General features: G+C 58.0%; 1 protein-coding gene across 1 annotated transcript; it reads left to right on the top strand.

Moving 5' to 3' along the window:
- LOC116838910 (uncharacterized) lies at positions 1-22,996 on the top strand. Its single transcript, XM_075071362.1, has 12 exons — positions 1-163; positions 324-458; positions 2,090-2,324; positions 5,584-5,689; positions 5,877-5,963; positions 6,576-6,638; positions 7,029-7,108; positions 7,190-7,316; positions 8,970-9,065; positions 16,379-17,285; positions 21,287-21,500; positions 22,789-22,996. The coding sequence occupies exons 1-12, from the start codon at positions 1-3 to the stop codon at positions 22,994-22,996; spliced, it is 2,421 nt and encodes an 806-aa protein (XP_074927463.1).
- Positions 22,997-23,833: the final 837 nt, after the last annotated feature.

The following is a 23,833-nucleotide window of genomic DNA, read 5'->3' as shown; positions in this document are numbered from 1 at the left end:
ATGATGCTGCGCTCGGGTAAGATCACGCCCCGGGTGAAGAAGCCCTTTAGCCCCAGAGAGACCAGCGGCGACCTGGAGGATCTGGGACCCCCAGCTCGGAAGGCGAGCACCCCCAGAGGGGGGAAAAGCCGGTGGAGAGGCTGGCGAGAGGACGGCACTACTGGTGAGGGAGCTCAGGCTGGGGAGGGCTGGTGTCCCAGGGTTCCCCGTTCCCCATGGGCATGGAGTGCCCAGAACCTTTCAGAGCTGGCGCCTTGTGCTGACTCTTCTGTGGGTCCCACCTCCTATGGGCTGTAACCGCCTGCCCCCTTTGCCTCCCGCAGAGCCTGTGTCCCCGCTGACGGGAAGGGCTGTGAGGGTGCATTTTGATGGGTGCCCATCCAGCCCAGCAAGCAATGCGGCTTCCCTCCAGATCCCACCCCTGGGCATCGTCTGCTTCTCTCCTCTGGGCGTGGAGGGTAAGTGAGGCTGGAGGAATTGCCAGGTCCCTGATGACCGGGCACTCCCGTGCCCCACTTCGGGGCTGGTTCATGAAGCCGGTTGCCCTGGTGTCAGAGTCCCCGGGCGATGCTCTGGAACAGCTCCCCACAAAGCCAGGCAGGACTTTGGGGAGCCTCCTCTCCCTCGGAGCAGACTTGTTCAGGGCAAGAAGCTCACACGTCTTCACCTCCTGGGTCTCTCCTTGGAGCATTCAGCATTCCCTGGCCCTCCGTGGGCTTTCCCACAGCGAGCCCACCCAGAGCGGGAGTCCAGCTGGGGCCACAGGGTTTCTGCACCCCCATCTTTGCCGTCAAGGACGTTGACTCTTAGCCAGCAAAAAGAGGTTTATATGTCGATTGACAGGAACAGGGTCTAAAAACAGAGCTTCGTACGAACAGCGAACACAGAACCCCTCGGCCGGGTCCATTCTGGGGGGCAAGGAGACCACCTCTCGGTCTGCACTTCATCTATCTCCCAGCAAGGTCAGACTACTCACTCCCCCAGCCCCTCCTCTTCTGTCTCAGCTCTTTCCGCGGGCCAGAGGTCACCTGATCCTTGTCTCCAACACTTTCAGTTGGCACCTTTGCAGAGGAGGGGCCCAGGCCATCAGTTGCTAGGAGACAGAGTGCCGCAATTTAGGTGCACTGGCCCCTTCTCTGCAGCAATCACACCCTTATCCACCACCTAGATACTTAAGAACTGCCTAGGGACACTGAGGCACCAACACAGTGTTCAAGAGCAAACATTAAGAAACATCCCAGTTCGTCACATCTCTCCCCCCTTCAGACCGAACTGAGCCAGGTCAGCTCACCAGTGGCCTGGGGAAGTTCGAACCCCACCAACGTTCCATGATGCCCAGCATCCTCCCATTCCTTGGTGTGAGTTCACACCCAGCCCTCCAGTTTGTGCCCCTCTTAGGCTTGTAGTGTGCTCGATGGCACTTGCGAGGCCGCGTGTGGGAGTATTAGTGGCCCTGCTACCCTTTGCCACCCCAATACTCCTGGGGTTTAAACTGGGACATGGTCTTCTCCAGCACTCTAGGCTGGCGATCGGAACTCTCTTGGTTAAGAGCCCCCATCTGCTTGCCAGCTCTGGGCTGGCAGCTGCTCCCCACCTTGTGGGCCAAGTACACTAACACCTCTGCCATTCCCATCTATACTTTCCAGCTTTACCATCAGTCCCAACTCCTTGACGCGAGCCCAGCCCCCTCTGATCCCGCTGGGACACCTGTTCCTCCCAGGTCTGGCTAAAGATGCACATGTTATCAGTGTCGCTGCCGGGGAAGATTCTTCCATCACCCTCTGCTTGTCTAAGAATCTCACCGCCTGGCATGGGGTTGGCCATGCAGACACTGTGAATGGCTTGTAAGCTTCTGAATAGCCCCCATAAAACCAGACCATCCTGTCTCCCTTGGGATCAGCCCCCTGGATGAGCCCATGGGCTCTAAAACGGCTGGATCCATCTAAAGAGCATGTCCTTGATGACCTCTCTCTCCAGGATCTGGGTTGCTGCCCAGTGACTCTGAAATGGGGAACACGGTGGAGAGATTGGTCCCACCTCAGGGAAGAGATCCACCAGGGTTTCCCCTTCTTCCCAATCTCCCTTTCAGGTCCAGGGGTCCCCTACTCTCCTCCCATCCAGCAGCTCGAGAGGAAGAACCCTGCGGATTCTGGCCACCAGCTGCCTCCGATCCCCTCAAGTTCTACTTCCCCTTGGGGGAGCCCATTCCGGGACGGAATCCCTTCCCCCACAGGATCTGTCCCTGCAGCCTCCCCAAGGGGTTGCAGCGCTGTGACCAGCAAGTCCCTCAGCTTCTCCAAGGAGGGGATCTCTCTGCCAGCTCGGTCTGGGATTCATGCTGCTGGGCAGGGAGTGGGACCGCTCCCCTCACTGGCGGGGCTGGGTCACAGCCCCCTGAAGCCTTGTCCCTGGTAGCCTGCCTCCCTGCTGTATAATATTCCGCAGCAGCACGTCTGGACCAGGCAAACCTGGTTGGCAGCTGACCCTGCCCTTCCTGGGTGCCCCCACTCAGCTGGGTCTCAAATTCCCCCAGTGCGTCACGCTGCCTGGCTGTCAGTGGGGGCGGCAGCAGCAGCCTCACTGCCTGGTCTCCAGCATCAGAGCCAGCGTGAGCCCCCTCTCCAGTGTGCAGGGGGGGCAAGGAAAGCATTTCTCCTCCCCCTCAGTCCCAGGGGGCTGGTTACAGGTAGGCAGGTATCCTGAGACCCCTCCCCACTCCAGCAAAGGCCCCATTCGCGTTTTCACTGACATTTTCCATCCAGCCATTGGTTCCTGTTTAAATTAACAGGCAGTTACAGGAGGGCAGGCCTGGATTACCAAGGGAGACAGTCACCCCCCACCACAGGGCCTGCCAGCGATATCTGGAAGAACCTCCCAGTACCAGCCAGTCCGACCCCTCTGCGTCTGCACAGGGATCAGGGCCATAGGTCAGGCGAGGGCTTCCCCCAAGGGACCTTACACTCCAGGTCACCACAGCCCTCAGCCATCTGCGCTGCATCCACACATCCCTCTGTCCCAGGCCCTCGCCCCTGCAGGCGTGTTTCCCCACATGACCCCTGGCAGCCCCCTATGTCTACCACTACCACCATCACCGGAGTCCCGGCTGCTGCTGCTTCCCTGCAGCTTTTTCCACAGCCTCGATGCTCTCATGGTCCTCGCCCCCTCCACCCCTTCCTCTCTCAGGCTCTGGCTCCAATCCCATCCGTTCGATCCCCTGATGGGAACCCAATCGTGGAAGATCTTTGTTCTGGTTGGGACCAGACTCTCAGGGTGCCTGGTGCTGCTTCCAGCTGCCTCCAGATCCTCTGTTAGCCCCATCTGGGTCAGGAAGTCTGCTCCTCAGAATCGGGTCCTCCTCCTCCAAGCTGCACGATTAACTGTGCTTGTGTCAAGTCAACAGAGGGTAGCCGTGTTAGTCTGGATCTGTAAACGAGCAGAGAATCCTGTGGCACCTATAGACTAACAACAGAGGCGCGAGCTTTCGTGGTGAATACCCACTTCGTCAGACGCAGGTAGTGGAAATTTCCGGGCAGGTAAATATGCTAGCAAGCAAGCTAGAGATACGAGGTTAGCATCAGGGAGGGGAGGCCCGGTCTAGCAGTAAGGTGTGAAAACCAAGGGAGGAGAATGGTTCTGTATGGCAAGCCATTCACTCTTTGTGAGTCGAGGAGCTGATAGTGTCAAATTTGCAAGTGAATGAAGCTCGCAGTTTCTTCTCTTGAATCTGGTCCTGAAGTTTTTTTGCTGCAGGATGGCCACCTTAAGGTCTGCTATAGTGTGGCCAGGGAGGTGAAGTGCTCTCCTACAGGTTTTTGTATATTGCCATTCCTGATATCTGATTTGTGTCCATTTATCCTTTTCCGTAGTGACTGTCCAGTTTGGCCGATGTACATGAGCAGAGGGGCGTAACTCTCTCTTTGTGCACAGGATCACAATGTCCTTCTTAAGGAGCTGGTGATAGGCCATCACTTCACCGCTCCCAAGTGGCTCTGGACTCACAGGCCTGTGCTCTTGGCTCCCCATGGTTTCAGGAAGAACCCCTGGTGTGCCAGCCCTTCTCGTGATCCCACCTCTTTGCAGGTCGAGCTGCAGACTCCTCTGCCCCTGGGACTGCTCCTGCAATCCCCAGGGGAACCCTGCTACTGCAAAATCCTTCTCTCTCCCAGGGTCAAGCGGCAAGCTCCTCCGCCCTGAGACGGCTCACTGCAGCCTAGGGGGACCCTGTTACTCCAACAGTCCTTCTCGCTGGTCACACACTCCAGAGGTTAACTGCCCCCTGAAACCATTCCTCTCCAGCCTTCAGCACGCCTGGTCCTCATTATCCCTCTTTGTTTTACTGCTCCAGTCACTTACTGCAGGAACGCCATCCACGGGTGCAGTATATCCCACCTCTGCCACCAGTTGTCACAGAGTCCCGGGCGATGCTCTGGAACAGCTCCACAAAGCCAGGCAGGACTTGGGAAGCCTCCTCTCCCTTGGAGCAGACTTGTTCAGGGCAAGAAGTCCACACGTCTTCACTTCCTGGTCTCTCCTTGGAGCATCAGCATCCTCTGCCCCTCCGTGGGCTTCCCACAGCGAGCACACCAGGCGGGGTCCTGGGGAAGCCACAGGGTTCTGCACCCCCACTTTGCAGTCAGACGTGACTCTTAGCCAGCAAAACAGAGGTTTATCGATGACAGGAACAGAGTCTAAAACAGAGCTTGTAGATACAGCGAACCAGACCCCTCGGCCGGGTCCATTCTAGGGGGCACGAGCCAGACCCCTCGGTCTGCCCTTCACTCCTCGTCCCCAGCAAGGTCCAGACTAACCACCCCTCCAGCCCCTCCTCTCTGCCAGCCCCTTTCCCGGGCCAGGAGGTCACCTGATCCCTTTGCTCCAACACCTTCAGTTGGCACTTGGCAGAGGAGGGGCCCAGGCCATCAGTTGCTAGGAGACAGAGTGCCAGACATTTAGGTGCACTGGCCCTTTGCTCTGCAGCAATCACACGCCTATCCCACCACTAGATACTTAAGAACTGCCTAGGGGACACTGAGGCACCAACACAGTGTTCAGAGCAAACATTAAGAACAGCCCAAGTTCGTCACACCTGGCAAGGGTGCTTGGGCACTGCCTGCCATCCAGGAGCCCACAGACGGCAGCTGAGTGTGGGGAGGTCCAGGGTCCGGCCCCCACTGAGCTGTCTGGGGGGCCATTGCTGGTGACCCTGGGGATTTAGTGTTTGTGCTGCTTGGATATTGACTGGACTGGGACCCCTCAGCCCTGGCCTGCAGGCTCTGGGCCCTGGCGTGTTTTCTTGGGCACCACCCCATTGGGTGCCCCAAAGTCCTAGTGTGTCTCCATGGAGATGGGGTCCATCTTGAAGCCAGGCCTTTGCCCCTACAGAGCCAGAGAGCCCACGGGTGCAGAGGGGAAGGCCTGGAGCTCAGCCCCCAGGTGGAGTTGTGTATTTTGGGGAACTCCCGCCGGATGAGCCAGAGGAAACCAGTATCTTGAGTCCGTGAGTATGGAGCTCACTGTCCCAGGGGTAGGGGGGTGACTGTACCCCTGAAGCTCCAATCTATTTCTCTGCTTCCCCACATCCAGCTTCATCCACAAGGCCCTGCCCCCCAGGTCCAGCCAGAAGCCCCCCAGGAAAGAAACTCCCATCAAGACCCGCAGCACCCCTGAGAGCACCCTGGTCCTGGAGCTGGTGAGCTGGGTGGGGGGTGTCTCTGCAGGGATCAGGCACGTCCTAAAGGAACCAAATCCTCCGTGGGCCTGGTGTCACCATACAGTGCATCCTGGCTGCTGTGCCAGCTTGGGGGGCAGGGGTGGCTGCTGGGGGTGCTTGCATGTGGTGAGGTTGCTAAAAGCAGCTCCATGTTTCCTGCTTGTAGGAGGGGATCCTGGTCTGTTGCTCCCTGACATCCAGCCAGGATGTGGACTGCACCTTCCTCACAGACTTCCAAGGGGACACTTATCGGGTTAGTGCCTGGCAGGGGATGCCAAGCAGCCTTGGGAGTAATTTGGGGGGGGGGGGAACAGCTGGAGGGGCTCATCACCCTTGGAGGTGGCAGTGAGGACAGTAGTGGGGAGATGGGCCCATTCCTCAACATGTCCCTGATCTGCCCACTAGATGGGGATTGAGAGCTGTGTTGTTAACCTGGCTTCCCTGTCTGTCCTTTTCTGCTGCCCTCCTGTGCTGATCAGACTCTGTGGCCTTGCCCAGCCAGTGGAAAGTGCAGGAAGAATATTCATTTTTCATCTGTAGTTGCAGTGGCTAAAAGCCTAATAGCAAGAGCTACTGATCCTCATGCTTCAGGGCGCAAGCTGAGTTTGCATGGGGGCAGCGGGGTCAGGAAGGAGTAGGCTTATCCTGCACACCAAGGAGCTGCTCCATCCTCCTGAAGTGTCTGGAGCCAGCTGCTCTTGGCGACCAGATCGGCAGCTAGATGGGCCTTGGAGCTGAATCACTGCCTCATTAGTCTCTGGTGCTGACTGAGAAGCTGTTGCTGGGGGTGGGGGTTACAGTGCAGGGGATGGATGCTGGACCCATCAATACTGATCCCTGCTTCCTGCCTCCTGGTTTCCTTGAGGTTTACATGAAGCTGCGCCCCCACGTGCAGGAGTTCCTGGAAACCCTCGCCAAAGCCTACGAGGTACCCGCTGGGCCCATGGCCTCCCTCTCCAACAGCCAGGGCGCTGCATGGATGTGCTGGGGGGAGGGAGGAGGTGTAAGGGAGCTGGGACATCTGCGACAGGGCGAGGACTCAGCTGCAGAATCCAGATCCAAAGCCAGGCTTGAATTCAGAGGCCTGTGGGATTGTCTGGATGGGTGGTGAAGGGAAGCTGGCTGGGGGCTCATCTCTGGAATCACTGGGTCAACCCCTCTCTGCCACTGACTCCCATACCTCTGGCTCCCCACTGGTAACAGCCGGTGGTCCTCCTGAGGGAGGAGGGTTGAGGATGGGGAATGAGGGGTGACTTGGGAGCTGCTCAGACACAGCTGTGGGGGAGCCACTCCCAAGCCCTGCTCACGCTCTCCCCAGATCTTTGTCTTCACCACCGCAAAGCAGCACTACACAGAGAAGATCCTGGATGTCTTGGACCCTCAGAAGAAGCTGATCAGGTGATTGTCTCAGGCAAGAGGCATGTGTCCCCTCCCTGTTCCTGCTCCGATTCTTATCCTGCCCTGGCCTCTCCCTCCCAGGCACCGCCTCTATCAGCAGGACTGCCTCTGCGTGCAGGGTTACTATGTGAAGGACCTTTCCATCCTGGAGAGAGACCTGGCCAGGACAGTGGCCCTGGATGATTCCCTCCAAGGGTTCCCTTACCAGGTAACTGGGGGGTGTTGGATGCAGCTGGAATTGCTCTGCCTGCACAGGATGGGGGTGAGCTCTCCAAAGGCAATGTGACCATCTGGCTGTTCACCCCCACCCAGTGCCATGCTGTGGGTCAGACCTGGCCCCCCCAAGGGGAGCAATGTGTTAAAGGGCATGGGTGAGGTGTGCTTGCTGTCCAAAGCATAAAAGGGTCATTTTAGTGCCTTTCATCTCGAGGTTCCTATGGTGCTTTGCAAACAGTCACACACACACCCTGCTGCCAGAATGCAGCCACTTCTGGGGTGTGATGCAGCAGCTAAACAATACCCAGCAAGGCTAGGCTGCTGAAGGTAAGAATTGCCCCATATACGATGCCCTGGCTGGATTCTACACTCTGGCATTCTCCTGAAAGCAAACACCCCAAGTTCAGGGGCATTAGAGACCCCAAGAGGCCAGGGTCTCCCATGCTTGATCCTCACCTTGCATCCTTCCCAGCTGAGGTCCTGCTGGGGTTTTGGTCTGTATACGGCCATGCCTGCCCATAGTGCTGCCTGCCCCCTTTTGGGGGAATGGGACTTTGCAGAGGAAGTGGGGATAAATGCAGGAGAAAGCAGGATTTGGGGGATGGGTTCCCACTCAGCCTAGCTCTGCCAAGCACTTTGAGTCCAGAAAGAGGCCAATATGGCTCTTTAATGGCCTCCAAACCAAAAACGAATCCTACAAAAAGCAGAAACATGGACAAATGGTTGAAGAGGCGCCCAGACAAATCGCACACGTGGGGACAAAGTGCGACAGACCAGTTCCCAAACAGCGTTACACCCAGCATACCGGATTCTATATATACCCAACCACAAATGGGGAAGGAACGCAAGTCACGCAGGGAAAGAGCAGGCTAAAGAATAGGTAGCTACAGTCACATTGGCAGGACCTGAGGAACTAGCTGAAGCAATCTGAGAACCGTCAGCAATTCTCTGAAGACTCCTGGAGGATGGGTGAGATCTCAGAGGACTGGCATAGGGAGTTCTAGACCACTCTGCCTTCTTTCACTCCCCAGAAAGACACTAGAACCAAATTCTAAACAATCCGTTTGTGAACACATGGAGGATTAGCCAGCCTGAATCTGTAAAGAACAAATCATACCAGCCAACCTGATGTCCTTGGTTTGGGGTTACTGGCCTAGTGGATTGGGGGGAAGGAATTGTATGTCCCCATCTCACCTGAAACTCTCAAACCTGGGAAATGCAATAGAGAGGAAATTGCTAATGGTTGGTGTGCAACTGATACCCAAGTTGTCAGTGACCTCCTGCCCAACAGGGAGGGTGCATGTAATGGGTCCTGCAAGTCTTCCGAGGGTGATTCCACCATCACCCTCAGAAGACTTGTAGGACCCATTAGATGCACCATCAGTGGAGGTTTAACTGGTTAGACGAACACCCATCAGGGATGGTTTAGACTGACTTCATCCTGCCTCAGTGCAGGGAGGTTGGACTTGATAAACCTCCTGAGGTTCCTTCCAGCCCCGCACCTCTAGGATTCTGCACTTCAGGGTACATTCTCCCCACTCCTGCCCCTGGATCTCCAACCTCTCAGCGTTCCCCTGGCTAACTGCAGCCTGGCTGGTGGGACTGACTGGTTCTTGCACAGCCAATGCTTCTTCCCTCCCTGCAGATTTCCAACTGGATCCCGATCCCCGGCTGGCTGGGAGACCGCCAGGATGAGGAGTTGCTGCGCGTCCTCCCGCTGCTGGGGAAGCTTAGCCAAGCGGTAAGGAGACGAGTGCGCTGAGCCAGCTCGGTCAATATCCCTCTAACCCGGCAGATGAAGGGGCTGGATGGGATCTCGACTGTTCTCGCCTTTCATGGACATTGCCCCTCGTTGTGCTTCAGGGCTCAGCTGTGCCCTGTTTCTATGGAGACAGGCCCCCAGCTGAGCAGTGACATGGTTCCTCATGCCACTCCATCTAGGGTTATTGATCTACCAATAACATGGCAGGATCAGCTCCTGTCAGCCTTAGGAGTCCATGGTGCAGTTCATCTGCTTAGGAAAAATGCCCCAGTAATGCAATGGCAGAACATGCCCTCCCCCCAGGCCCCACACACACACCCAGGGGCTGGTCCACTGAAGGACTCCCTGGCCTTGTGGGGGATCCTTGGGAGCCTTGCACACTTCACCTGCTGCGCTTAACTTGTGATGAGAGATGCTGGGGCTAAAGTGACCAGATAGCAAATGTGAAAAATTGGGATGGGGGTGGGGGGTAATAGGAGCCTATATAAGAGACCCAAAAATCAAGACTATGTCCCTCAGGGCTGCCCAGAGGATTCAGGGGGCCTGGGGCAAAGCAATTTTGGGGGCCCCTTAAAGTTGCAATACTATAATCTTGTGGGGGCCCCTGCAGAGCCTGGGACAAATTGCCCCACTTGCCCCCCCACCCCTCTGGGCAGCCCTGCTGTCCCTATAAAATCAGGACATCTGGTCACCCTAGCCAGGGCTATGAACTACCAGGCCCACAGGTGCCGGGGCTGAGCCCTGGCACAAATCAAGCATTACCCGCCTGAGCTATAACCTTGGAAATCCCTCTTCTGCAGGGTGACGTCCGCACTGAAATCCGGAGGAAATACCGACTCTGCAGGCTACTGGCTGTGGACTGACGTCTGCCCAGGGACTGGGTGTGGAGGGAAAACCCCTTCCCAGACGTGTCCTGATGGGCTGCTCTCAGAAGTCCATCCCCACCTATCTACACTCCTTCTCCACATACAGCCAACTGGGAAAACAGCTTGGCAACCCAACGTGCGCAGAGGGCAGCTTCCTATAGGGGAAATCCAAATCTGACCCCCAAGATCAACAGTTCAGAAGTTACTAGTGCCTTTGATTACCTCAATTTTGAGGGTCCATCTTGAGAACTTCTTAAAGGGGCTGATTTTTTCGCCTACCATCTGACAAATCAGGCCACTTAAATGTGTCCCAGATGGGCACCTCGACTCAGTTAAGAATATATACACACACCTCACCCTAAGATTAACCCAAACAAAGACCCTTTGAAAGTTTCCCTTTTACTTGCTCTTCACACAGCAGAAGGAAGCTTTTTTTGTCTCCTTCCAAAGCAACAACTTCCCTGCAGGCCTTTGCAACCCAAGCATTGCAGCAAGTTCCCAGGACATGAGCACCTGAAAGTGAAACCAAACTAGAAACAACAGTTGAAACTGACCAGCCTCTGAGCAGAGAGAAATGCAAATAGCTGAAGGTAAACGGCCACTTAAATTCTGTTGTTGCCTTTGTATTAAGCTGGGCTGTTTGTATTGGCTTTGAAATGTGTGTCCTTAAAACAGCTTTTAAAAAACCCACCTCTGAGACCGTTTGTTCAGCCAGAGGGCTATATTTAAGGCTTGCTGTCCCAGAGTGGCTACAGTCTAGCATCAGTGTGCTGGGCCCCAGGGCAGTGGTCACTGGCTTGTGCAGCTCTGCTTGCTGCTAAGATTTCTCTAGTGGTACATTCCCACATGCCTCTTGCGTCTTTTTGTAGCTCACCTCCTGAATTCTTCCATCTTGCTCAAGGTCTCACTCTTTTCCCTGGGTGGGTCAGTGGAGAGCAAGCCAGGCATTCCCTGTAGCCACTCCAGGGGCGGGTGGGTCCTGGGGTGGGGGGGAAGCTGGAGGGGAATTTTTGTCCCTGGCAGGACTTGCAGCCAGCCTTGGTTTTCAGTTTTCAATCTGTTGCATGCCACTCTCTTGCCAACAGGCCTCCCCACCGTACTGGGAACTGAGCTGCTTGGGTGAGCTGGCTGGCACAGCCAACCCTGGGAGCTTGGCATTCTGATCGCCTAGCCTGGGTTCTTCAGTGAGCCCCTGGAGCTTCAAAGGCATAACTGGCACTAATGCTAAGAGTTGTGTTCAGCAAGGCCATTCCCTGGGACCAAGGAGCTGGGGTGGGTCAGCAATGGACTCTCCAACTCAGCTGCACCAAGTAGCTCTTTCCAGGCAAAACATTGATCTTCTTCCCTCCCTGCCCCCCCCCCCCCCCCCACTTCTCTCATGATCATCCACCTGCACAGCAGATGTGTAGCCCTTGTGCCTGGCGCTGCCAAGGTTGGGCTGGAGTAAGAGGTTTTGCGTTTGTGCTCTTCCTGTTTTAAGGGCCATGTGCTGAGATTCCCAGCTGGACTCTTGTAACTTTTTTTTTAAAAGTTCTTTCTTTGTAACCTTTGTTTAATAAAAACCAAAACCAACTACTCATCTCTGCTGTGCTGCTTCCCTTTTCTTCCCCCCACCCCTGTGCTGCCTGCTGTAGTGCAAACGGCCTGAACACAACTCAGTCCTAGTCTGCGGAACACGTGCCAGAGGGAAACTGTCTTCGCTGCTGGTGGCAAAGGGCTGCTGGCTTGGAGGCAGCCCCAGCCCTGTAAGGTGCTAGATCTGGTGCCCTCCAGCAGCTACCCCAGTCATGCAGGAGTAGCTGGTACCTCAGACAATCTACCCTGCTGCTGAGCCAGGGCTGCCCAGACCAGGGAAGCCCCAGCTGTCTCCAGGAGGTGTCTGCACAGGTGCAGCCAGCTGCTTGCTGGAATAGGCACAAGTTCCCCCTACAGCTGCAGCCTTGGGCTGGCACTGCCCCCACAGTGGGGTGCTCTGGCTGGGCTACAGGGAGATTCATGAGCCGACCACACAGGGTCCCTGAGCTTAGGTAGCAGCTCCTGCTGTTAGACCCAGAGGTCCCAGGTTCAGTCCCTACAGCTCATGGCCCTGCCCCAGGCTGGGGGGTCTGGAATGGGTGGGTTACTGAGCCAGCCTTTCTCTTCTGAAGGAGACTTGAGTTGTGACCTAGCTGCCTTCTCTCCCCATTGGGAAATGGGGGGGGGGGGCCTTCCTGGCCTAGGGAAGGCTGGAGCTGGGGCCTCGGGGTAGGGGCTGCATCCTGTTCTGGGAGCTGAGAAATGCCCCCTCTCCCAGTCACCACCAGCTCGGTCAGAGGGGGGCAGACATTCCTCCTCTTCTCTCCACCCCGCCCCCAGTCTCATTCCTCCCCATGCACAAGGGGCTGCAAAACCCAGTAGCCAGAGGGGGGGAAGCCCTGAGCTGTTTCAGCAGCTGCCCAATCTAGCCCTGTGGCTACTAGCGCCCTGGGTCCACAGCCCTGCCCCTGGCACCCTCTGCAGAATCCAGCCGGATCCCATCACTGGCTTATGTAACTCTATCCTTGCCCCCAGCCCCCCTTCTGCTGGGCTCAACATTGCACACATGGCTGCTGCCAAACAAAGGGTACTATTGTCAGAGAAGCCCTTAGATCCCCCCATCCTGGAGGATTTCAGCCCAGCTCTCAAAGCAATTTATGGGGGAGAAGCTGTAGTCACCAACAGTACTGCTTCCCCGGGCACTGAGAGAGATCCTAGCTGCACAGAGGCCATGCTTCCGGCAGGAGGCTGCTACCCGAGCCACCCCAGTGCAGTGAGAAACCACCTCTCTGGCCAGGGCTGCTTCACCTCCCCTACAACCAGGATAGGGCCAGGGGAGATGGGTTCTCTACCCTGACTGGCTGGGGGCCTTTGAGCAAGTCACTTCCTCTCTGTGCTTTGGGCTCCCCCATGGAGTCTTCCTGTTAGGGGAAGATGGCAATGGGTGAGGCAGCTCTGAATTAGGCAGAGGGGCAGCTGCAGAGGCCAAGCTTCTGTCCTGTCAGACGGATGGGCAGGAGGGATTAAGATTCAGGAGACCTGGGCTTGATTTCTGGCTCTGCCACAGACTGTGGTTGAGTTTACTTGGGTGAGTCACTCCCTCTGTGCCTCTGTTTCCCCTCTGTAAAAACAGAGATGGTAAGACTGGCCCACCGTACTTTGCAATCTAGGGAGGGGACATGCCTTGCAAGTTAAGAGCCGGGCTGGGCCCGGATGGTTGTGCATGGAGAGAACCAGCTTTAACCATTTCGGGGCTGGGCAGGGGTGAGGACCTCACCACGGTACAGCAAAGGAACGGTCGGGATAGTTACACACCCAAGCAGTGCAATTTTAGCAGGACCCAACGCCCCGGCTCTGAGACATGGGTGCTACAGGGGGGACACTCCTGAGACCCGGTTACATTCCCTTAGTGCTGGTTTTAGGGTCCTGAGAGTTCATCAGATCTAACCCCCACGGGGACTGTTACCCTCATCTAGCCTGATGTGCAGAGCACTGGCTGCCTGGTGATTCCTGGATCCAGCCCATATCTTGTAGCTGAGCTAGCGAATCTTAACTAGGACTGGACGTCAGGGGTAGAGAATGTACCATGTGCCCAGGTAAGTGTGTTCCAGTGGTTAATTCCTCTCGCTGGCAAATAGATTCCTCTTATTTCTAGGCCTTGTCTTGTTCTGCCTTTGCCTGCTAGATCAAAGAGCCCTCTGCTGCCAGTGGGCTATTCCTCAGGCAGGAACTCTGTCTCCTCTCAAGGGCTGATACTTACAGAGAAGCCCTTTGGGTAAGAGCAGCCTAGCAGAGGTCAGGCTGCCTGGATCCCAATCTCAGCTCTGCCACTGGGACTTGCTGGGTAATTTTTTTCTGTCCCCTTCCCTCAGTGCCTCAGTTTCCCCACCTCGTATTTGTATTCCAGGAACACTAACCCCCGTTGTGCTAAGGAGGGCATGGAAGCCCCTGCAGCCTAAACAGGCCAGGAGCAAGAAGGGGAAACTCAGGCACGGGCATATTTCTCCCACCTGGCAGTGCCCCACTCCATGCCCTTACCCCCTGGCCCATGCTGCTGCTGGAGCAGGGGACTGGGGGGCTGAAGCCCTGCTCCCGCGTCGGCTGGCTTCAGCTGAATGGCTCCGACTCCCGTGGGGGCGAGCGGCGCAGAATCGAGCCCGGGCAGGGTGTGGCTGCAAAGCGCTTTGGGGTCCTCCGCTGGCGGGGTCAGACTCGGAGCCCTTTGGGCCGGGTTAGGGGCCGGGGGGCGGCCCCGCCTGCGGGGATTGGCCGGGCTGGGCCGGGCGGGGGGAGCCGCCTCGGCCAGGAACGAAAGTTGACTCGCGTTTTCATTCAAACTTGCAGCCAAGGCGGCGAGACAGAGCCGAGCCCGGGCGCTGCGCGGAGAGTCCCGGGGACTAGCGCGTGAGCCGCGGGGGGGGCGCAGCGGCCGGAGAGAGATTGGGGGGCTCTGGAGGAGGAGGTTCGGGTGGATGCTACGGAGCGGTGAGGGAGTGGATGTGTTGGGGCATGGACGAGGGCATGGCTGATTGGGAGATATGGAGGGCAGCAGCGATGCTGGAGGGGTCAACTGGGGTAGAAGGGCAGGTGATGTGAGACGCTGTAGAGTTAGGAGGTAGATGTGGGGGCATTGGGCATGGAAGGGGGCAGGTGGACTAGCGGGGCAAGGGGGGGGGAAGGAGGGGCACGGCGGATGTGGGGTGCAGGAGGGGCAGGGGTGGGGGACTGAAGGGTTCAAATCCATTTGCACTCTGAGCTCTCGACTGTGTTTGAAGTGACCGTTTCCTAACAGAACAGATCCCCCCCGGCCCCCACCATCCCACTAGAGTTGTGGGGAGAGTCCTCTCCTTGTCTCACTTGGGGTCGCTCTGAGGTGCCGGCTTTGGCTGGGGCCCCCGGGACCGAGACGCGGGGGGAGGGAGGAGGCGTTTCACTGAGCTGTCTCCTCTCTGCTTTCCATCAGCACGGGAGGAGGGGGGCAGTGGAGATCTTGGGGGGGGGGGTTAGGGTTAGGCAGACGGGGCTGTAGCTTTTCTGAGTTTGCTTAGGAGCCCTGTGCGCCTTTGACCCCCCCACGCCCGCCCAGGTGTCTCCCAGATCCCAGTACATAGGGCTGGGTCCAGCAACTTCGCGTCCAGCTCCAGGGCTGGAGCTGATGGGGGGCGGGCGGAGATCACCTCCCTGCGGGATATTATCGCCCATCCAGGTGCATTGTGGAGGCAGTTCTCCTCCTCCCGGATTTGGCTGGTAGCGGAGATGGGATTCCCACTGTGCCGCCCCATTGATCTGTGCACCGTGGCGATTCCCATCTCCCAACAACATGGCACCCATGGGTGTGGGTCACGTGTCTTCTGTTCCACTGCAGTGAAGAGCCCCCTGTTATAAGGACACAGCCTCCCCATGGCACATTCGGGGGCCATCCCTGAGGGGTCATCCAGCCCATGGGCTGCACCCCACGAGGCCCCTGGCTCCCATGTTGGGGGAGGGACGAGACTGGGGAAATTGCTGCTCAGTGGCCCATTCACCCCCAGATTTCCAGGGGGCTCCGTCCTGCAGCCGGCATGGAAACAGAGCTGCCTCTGAGCCCCCTGGACCCTGCGGTGTCTGAAATCCAGACCACACTCTTGGGGGCTGGAACCCACATCCAGCCCCATCCTAACCCCTTTCACAAGCTGTGGGGCAGCAGGGCTCTGCCCCAATGGGAGCCCAGGGACTGCACAGCGCTTTCCCAGAGGTAGCAGCCTCCTTCTGGCTTCAGAGTCTCAGCCACCTCTTCCAGCTACAAGAGGAGCCTGCTCCCCAGGGAGGCCGAGGCCTGTCTCGACTAAGAGCACTGAGCCCCCAGCCCTGATCTTCGGGGCCAGCAGGAGAGAAGGGATCACAGCACCCATCCCCCAAGAGAAATTCTACCTCTCTGGGGGATTCTCTCCCTGCCCCAGATAACACGGAGCTCCCCTCTCCACCAAACAGATCTGCGGCGACAGCTGCTTTTCAGGCATCAAATCTAATACAATGTCCCTGTCAGTCTCTACCCGCCCATGAGAAACATTGCTGGAAGAGATTGGCCTATTACATTTTCCCAGGAGCAATGAGAGGGAGTGGGGTCTAGTGGTTAGAGCAGGGGGGCCGGGAGTCAGGATTTCCACTGGTTAGCGCAGGTGTGGGAATCTGGACTTCCCACCTCTGAGGGGAACAGGGTCTAGTAGTTGCAGCAAGAGAACCCAGGAGTCAGAACTGGCAGGACCTCTCCCTGGCTCTGCTACTGATTTGTGGGGTTGCCTTCCCCTCTCTCTCTCAGATTCCCCCTCCATGACCGTGAGACCCACCTGCCGGGACAGCTGATGAGCCCTGGGGATCAGCAGGGAATAGAGGGAGTCAGACACCCTGTTCTCTCCCCTGGGCTCTGACGAGTCTCTGCCTTGCAACTCTGCCCCTCCAGCCATGACAGCCCTCAAAGCCCCGGCCAGCTGCCACCAGCTGCGGGAGTTTGACAACGTCAAGGACTCCATTGCTGACCTCATCAACCAGCTGCAGGACATCGACCCGAGCCGCCTCTCCTTCTCGCCCTTCTTGGACCTGGACACCCAGATCTCCCTGGCACCTGTCTCCGACAGCCCCGAGTCCTCCGTCGAGGAGCTGCACTCCACCTTTGAGGAGGAGGCTTCTCTCAGCCAGGCTACAAGCGACTCTCCAGGGCCAGAGGCTGAGCCGGTGGAGGGGATGCAGAGCCAGGGAGCTGGTCCTTTCCTGGAGAAGGACCCCCAGCCTTCCAAGGTGCAGGGGGACCCCGGGCTTCCCATGGCAATGGACCCCAAAGACCCCATCGTTCCACTGGGCTGCGACCCACGGGAGACCAGCTGGGCAGGGCCTGGAGACAGTGTGGTGGTGGCAGTGCCCAAGGAGACCTGCTTCCTGGACAGGGTGGGGGCACAGACCCCCATGGTGCAGCACATGGAGCATCTGCCCACTTGCAGGGAGCCACGCAGTGCGCAGCCCCACAGCAAAGGGCCAGCATGCCCCACGGCCAGTCGGCCTCTCCCCAGGGAGGAGCAGCCGTTCCTCGGCTTGGGTGTGGAGCCGGTTTCCTGTGGCCCCGAGGAGCCCGTCCCTCGCCCACCGGGGAAGTGCTGCGGCTGCGGCACCAGCTCCCACCTGAAGGCCGTGTCCTCGGTCTTCATCTCGCTGCTCCTGGTGCCCTGGGTCCTCTACGGACTCTACTATCTCCTGCCCTTCGAGCCGCCGCTTTGCCCGGACCTGGCCAGCCGTGTGGCCTTCGCCCTGCGCTGCCTCCTCATCGCCGTGGTGCCCAGCATTCTTGGTAAGGCCTGGGGTCGTCGGGCTTCAGGGCCTGGGCAGGGGTCAGGAGGGAATCTCCTCTCCTCCTGGCAAGCTTCTGGGGGACCCAAGCTGTCACCCTGCCTGTCAGCGCCCCCCAACCCATCATGGCCCAGTCCCTGGTGCAGTTTACCCCGATGCAAATCAGGATGGTGGTGTTTGCACACTCACCCTTTGCACTGGTGAACAGTGTGACTGCACGGGGGGCAGGGTGACGAGGGGCTGGTCCTGATGTTGCTGTGACCACCAGGGACTGACTTTTGGAGGGAGAGTTATCAAGCAGTGAAAGCAGGGGGCGGAGGCTCTTGGCTGCTATTCCTGGCTCTGCCACTCACTATGTGACCTTAGGCAAGTCCCTGTCCTGTGCCTCAGTTTACCCCACTGTAAAATGAGGATAATGACCCTGTCAGGGCAGGGGGCAATTGGCGTTTCTCAGACCTGGGTCATGGCAACATCTGCTTAGAAACCCGGACAAAGAGAGCAGAATTCCAGCTTTCCTTCCAGCCCGTCTGCCTTTCTTGAGACCCTCATACAAGGGTCTCGGGATCTTTCTATTGACTCCTGCATCTTGGCCTGAGCCTGACGCTAATGCTCTGTGCTCCCCCTTGAGCACACGGGTATTTGTCAGGGGTTCCCCTCCCAGGAGACCTTCCTCCGATCATTTGGGATCCCTCATTTGGGCTCTCATGAAAGGGTCTGGAGCCCCAAGGGCACCAAGACATTCACTCTGCCCTATTGGTGACAGAAAGCCACTTCCTAGTGGGCCTGGTGCTGTATGGGATGGTGTCACCAGCTACACTGCTCCCTGGACCCCCAGGAAGTGCGGGTGCGTCTGCCCAGTGCAGGCACACCGGGCTGGATGGCTGATCAGGCTGCCGTCAGCTGGGGTCCCCCTCTGCCTTCTCATTTCCCCCTCCCTCCCTGCTCTGGCCATGGTGCTGAATGCAGAAGAGAGAAGATGTGGTCCCCACCCCAGTTAATGTCTTTGCATGCTGATGGCTTTCCGTGGGGTGCCGAGTGGCTGGGGCTTGCCAGCCCCAATCGCCAATTCCTCCTCGTTCCCAGCAGCGGGGTCTCTGTGATGTGCTTGGCAATGGAAATCTCCCTCTAAGTGGGGCCAGGGTGTGGACAGCTCCCAGAACAGCAACCAGTAGTGACCCATCACTCTTTGATGTCCTGGGAAGACTCCCCCCCCCACCTGATTCCAAACCAGGACTTTGGCACCAGCCCTGTTTTAATCTGTCCCGTGTTTTGCACTGAGCCCAGCGCCTGCTGGGGGCAGGACTATGGGTGCTCAGGGCCTGATCTGAAGGCCATCGGAGTGTTTCATAGTATCATAGAATCTCAGGGTTGGAAGGGACCTAAGGAGGTATCTAGTCCCACCCTCTGCTCACAGCAGGGCCAGTCCCAACTAAATCATCCCAGCCAGGGCTTTATCAAGCCGGGCTTTAAAAACCTCTAAGGATGGAGATTCCACCACCTTCCTAGGTTTCCATTTGATCTGTTTGGCTCAGGCTCCTAGTGAGTGCTGCGAGGTCATCCCTGTAGGGCAGACATGGCCCCTGGAGCCTACTGTCCTATAGCTCAGCCCCTCCACAGCAGGAGCACAGTATCCCCACCATGGGGCAGAGCAGCTTGCGTGGGGCTGCAGATCCTGCAGAGACCTTGCTTTGGGCTGTGGAGAAGACCTGCCAGATCCCCAGTCCTCTCCCTGATGGCTGAGAACAGCTGGTTATTCCTAGAGCAGGGGAAGTGGCAGAGCTGGAGTCTATGGGGAAAAAGGAGTCACCTCAATGCACGGTCACTGCTTTGATTTCCAGCTAAGCCCCCTGAGCGCCCACCCCTCACCCCATTGCTGGCAGAAACCTTTCCACCCCGAGCCAAGCCAGGAATGTGCTCTGCACCTGACTCCCATCTCCAGCCACCCGAGCTCTGTCTCCCACGCCCAGCTGCTCCCTGGGCTGGACACATCTGCCACTTGTACACATCTCCTGCTGTCTCGGTGCTGCCAGCACAGGGGATGAGTGTTGCTAAGCGCTGGGGCCAGCCCCCAGCCCCCGCCTGTCTCCCATGGAAGGCAGAAGGGAAGATGGTTTAATTACAGAGAAAATTCTTCCGGGTCCCTTTGTTATCTCTGTAAACAGCAAGCGGGAGAGGAGCAAACACGGGGCTGTTGGGCTGAAATTGGATTTTGGAAAGATCCCTGAGCCCAGCATTCCTGCCTTAATGAGAGAGGAGTGGGAGCTGCTGCAGCAGCTGCCCAGCCAGTCCCTGAGCCTAGACAGACTCTGAGCAGGCAAGCAAAGGCCTTGTCACCAGGGTAACCTGAGCACCTGGATGTCTCATCCGGAGGCCTGCAGTGGGCCGAATGCGCTGGGCTTTGCATGACCAGCTAGCTTATCCTCTCCCTTCACTGGGTGCTGGGCAGGGCGGTGGCCTGGCCCCACTGCTCACGCTAATTTGCTGTGCACCTCCTGAGCATCCAGTCCTCAAGTCTGTTATAATGCTTAGTGGTAGCGTGGACATGTCCAGGAGCTCCCAGACCCGTGATGTTAGGTTCTGCACAAACACAGCCCTGCCCTATGATCTAGGTTCCAGTCCCCCCACCCTCCGGCCCCAAAAGCTGCACTTGTAGGAAATTTCCCATCCCAGTGTTGCATGCACTAATAACTCTCATCTGCATCTGGTAGGAGACTGAGTGGGGAGGGATCAAAAGGGACCCCCCCTCTTCCCCGCTGAGTGACCCAGTTCTGAGCCTCTGCTGGCTCTTGCCAGATCAGGGCAGCCAGCTCCACCTGCCCTTGAATGTTTCGTGGTGGCTTTTGATTCCTGTCCACCAGGGAATGAATTCAGGGGAGAGGATTTCTGATGAGGGGCTGTGGGGGTATCAGCTGGGGAGGAGGAAGGGCAGCAGGTCTGACCTTCAAGTGTTTGCTGTAACCTGTACGGGGGATGGGGGCGACTCCTGGCTGCCTCTGAGACCGAGGCCTCCCCTTCTTGCACAGTGGGTAAGGTTTAGCAGGAGTGACAGGTCTCCCAGCTCGGCAGGAGACAGGTGGTCCTCCCTGGCAGGATGGGCCCTACCTGCTGTTTGCAGCAGCGCTCCTCAGCCCGTGCAGCCACCTGTTCAAGGCACAAAGCTAGTGCAAACCAACGGCTTTAAGTGTAGGCTCAGGTGCGTGTCTCATACTTCTGCTCCTGGAGCTCACCGTGTCCTGCCTTGTGCCTCGCCAGCCAATGGACTCAGCCCTCTGACACGTGTTTCCATCCACTGGTAACAGTAGTGCCTAGCACTCTGCAGCAAGATTGAGGCTTATCATCACCACGGTACCAAAAGGGAAACTGAGGCACACAGCTGCAGAATGACTCATGAGGTTTCACATACTGGCAGAACCCCAGATAGAAGCCAGAAGTCCTGGCTGCCACCTATCTAGGGTATTTATGGCTCCTATTTCTGTAGTGTCTGAGCATCTCACAGGCTTCATCCTCCTTCCCTCCCTGTGAGGCAGGACAGGGCTGGGGGATCTGCTGTGCAGAGAGGCTGGGACCTACCCAAGACATAAGAAGTCTGGCAGAGCAGGGAATTGAACCTGGCTCACTCGAGTGCCACCCTGACCGCTGCAGTGGTCTGCCCTAACTGCCCAGTACTACGGGCCCTATCAACTCTGAGCCTCAGCTCTTTGTCTGGTACGGCTCGGAGCACGTCGTGGGCACTGAACAGCTCTGATAAAATAGGGAGGAGTTGTACCCAGGGACTGGGTGAGCCACATTTACCCACAAGCTCCACCAAGCCTACGAGCTCTTTCATTTTGGGGACAGGGAAGATGACATGTGGTGCTGGCTTCGCTGGTGCTGGCAGCCGACAGCAGCTCTGTCTCAGCAAGAGCAGAGTGAAGGCAGGAATTGGCGCTCAGAGGCATGAAGGGGTCTGGGTTTGGCTGTGGTGTCTGATGCAAACCTCCCCCTACCCCGCCCTGCCGCTAGGTGCCATGTTCGGGGCTCTCGCCAAGCTCTGCCCGGTGGCCATTGACCCGCTGGACACACGCTCCCCACCCGTCCTGCTCCACCGGCTGTACATCACCAGCTCCACGGAGCAGCTTGTCCTCTTCGGCCTCAACACGGTGGTGCTGGCCACGTTCCTGGCCCAGGAGCACCTGCGCCTCATCCCCATCCTGGCTGGGCTGTTCTCCATTGGCAGGTGAGACGCTGGGACCAGAGATGGCAGTGGGCAGCATGGACGATGCACCCAGTTAACCCCCTCTCCCCCACACCGCTTCCTGTGCCCCATGGAGATTCAGTTAAATGCCTCTTGTCCGGCCCCTCCTTAGTAAAGACACAACTCGGAGGCCTGACGCTGCTCTTGCCCACCGTAGCTCCGCTGAAGCCAGTTCACCCCAACTGAGGATCTGGCTCCAGGGCCACCCAGAGGATTCAGGGGGCCTGGGGTCTACGGCAGCAGGGGGCCCCCACTGCCGAATTGCCACCGAAGACCCGCCCCAGGATCCGCCACCAAAGTGCTGGAAAGACCCCCTGCCGCTGGTCTTTGGGGCACTTCAGCAGCAGGTCCCGGAGCGGAAGGCTCCCCGTCGCCGAATTGCCGACAATGACCCAGAGTGGAAGAAGCTCCGGGGGCCCGAGCCCCACGAGAGTTTTCCAGGGCCCTTGGAGTGAGTGAAGGACCCTGCTGCAGGGGCCCCAAAAAACTCTCGTGGGGGCCCCTGCAGGGCCCAGGGCAAATTGGCTTCTGGGTGGCCCTGTCTGGCTCTCCAGCGGGAACTGAAGCATTCAGCTCTTTTGGGTGAAGTCCCCCTCATGTCCCCTTTAACTGCTGCTCTCCACTGAGCTGGCGGCCCCTCCCGGCCTGCGACTTGCCTCAGGGACCGTTGTGAGGGATTCCCGGCCCCTTGCTCGGGCTGCGCTGCCTTCCAGAAACTCCCTTCCCCCATTGGCATAGCCACGTGCTAGCCCGGAGCAGCGGCCGGAGCAGCGCCCGGAGCTGTCGGACCCATAGAAGTCAGTAGGTGCCTCCATGATGTAACAGACAGGAGAGCTCCTCAGAGCCTCTCGTTTATTTCCAGCCATGTTGTGAGCCAGATCTTGTTGGCACGAGCGTAACCCTGATTGCATCTCCTTGGCCGGCTGATTTCTTTGCCTGGGGAGAGCTGGGGGAGCTTTCCACAAGAGGCTGCAGCCTGGCGAGGAATGAGTTGGTCTCACATGACCGGCTGGGAGGCAATGATGGGTACCGGAGAGAGCAGAGTTGTCATCAAGCACTTGGACCTTTAACCTCCCAAGTAACTGCATGATCCTCGTGTTCTCCCCCACCCTGGTCTCATCTCCTGGTCTCCATGAATTACGTACGCTCCCCGGGGCAGGGAGTCCATCTTTATCACGCGCTGCTGCGCGCTCCATATACTTGTCCCCTGGCGAGCTGCCCTCCGGTGCGCTGGGGATGGGTAGCGAACGCTCTGCCTTTTGTGCTGCAGATGCTGTTACTGGATCAGCCTCCACGTCGGCAGCGCTTACCGCGGCTTTGGCTTTGGCATCTCTTTCTTCCCGGCCCTGGCGATGACCGTCTACAACTTGTTCTGTCTGTACGACCTGGGCCTCGCCTTCCTCTTCGCGCCCTCTCCAGCAGGTGGCGGTGGGGCCACACCAGCTCCCACTTGGGAGCCGGCGAGCCAAGGCACTTGAAGGAGGAGACGGCATAGGATGGGGAGGGTCCTGAGCTCCAGCAGCCTCCCCCTCTGAACAGCTGCTCCAGCCCAGCTTGGATCAACACACAAGGCAGCATAAAGCATCCCTGCTTCAGTCCATCCCCAGCTGTGCCCTCCCACCCCCCAGCTGGGCAGTGCTGAGTGATGGACGAGCCCCTAGCAACCACCGCAGTAAGGTCACCAAGACACCACAGAGCAGCAGGGCCCAGCCCTGTGCTATCAAGCAGCGTGGGAAGGGCTTTTCCCAGCCCAAAGCTTGCAGCATGTGAAACTGCTCCAGCAAGCTCCTGCTCCGAGGAGATATTGTAATTGACATTGAGTCGTGCCCCTGGAGATCCCCTTGGTCTCTCCCTCCAGCCCAGCCTTCCCCAGGGCTGTGCCGTGTGCCAGGGCATAGCTGTCTCTGCAGCCTGGCCAAGGTTAATCTGAGCCCAGAGGAGAGGGGCTTTAGCCTCTCCCTTTGATGTGGCCTGGTCCTACCTCCCTCTGCCATGCTGCTGCAGCCAGGGCAGGGAGATGAGCAACTGTAGTGTCCTAATGACATGCTAAGCCTGGCAGACCTGGTCACGTGGGCAGACCTGGGCCAAAAACCTGGCTTTATTGCCCTGGAAAATTAGCCTGAACTCCCAGGAGAAGGCTCTGAAATCCTCAGCCCTGTCATTTTTCTTGCTATTTCCTCCATGGGGCCAGGGCACCTCACAAACACTACCCGGCAGCTGTAGCAGTGCCCATAGAAGCTGTCCTTTCCTTTTTCTGCCACCCCCTCAAGTACAGGCAGGTTACATAACACCAACTGCAGGCACAAGCCGGGTAC

The sequence above is a fragment of the Chelonoidis abingdonii genome, chromosome 11, assembly GCF_003597395.2.
Source record: "Chelonoidis abingdonii isolate Lonesome George chromosome 11, CheloAbing_2.0, whole genome shotgun sequence".
Lineage (NCBI taxonomy): Eukaryota > Metazoa > Chordata > Testudines > Testudinidae > Chelonoidis > Chelonoidis abingdonii.
Note: the sequence above shows the minus strand (reverse complement) of the source record. Positions and strands in the feature narration are given on the sequence as shown.

What these genes read in the sequence shown, in the direction of transcription:
- LOC116838910 (XM_075071362.1), top strand. Translation starts at nt 1, where the DNA reads ATGATGCTGCGCTCGGGTAAGATCACGCCCCGGGTGAAGAAGCCCTTT. An exon ending in CTCTCCTCTGGGCGTGGAGG is followed by an intron (nt 459 to 2,089) that starts GTAAGTGAGGCT and finishes TCTCCCTTTCAG; the next exon opens with GTCCAGGGGTCCCCTACTCT. An exon ending in GGGCTGTTCTCCATTGGCAG is followed by an intron (nt 21,501 to 22,788) that starts GTGAGACGCTGG and finishes TTTGTGCTGCAG; the next exon opens with ATGCTGTTACTGGATCAGCC.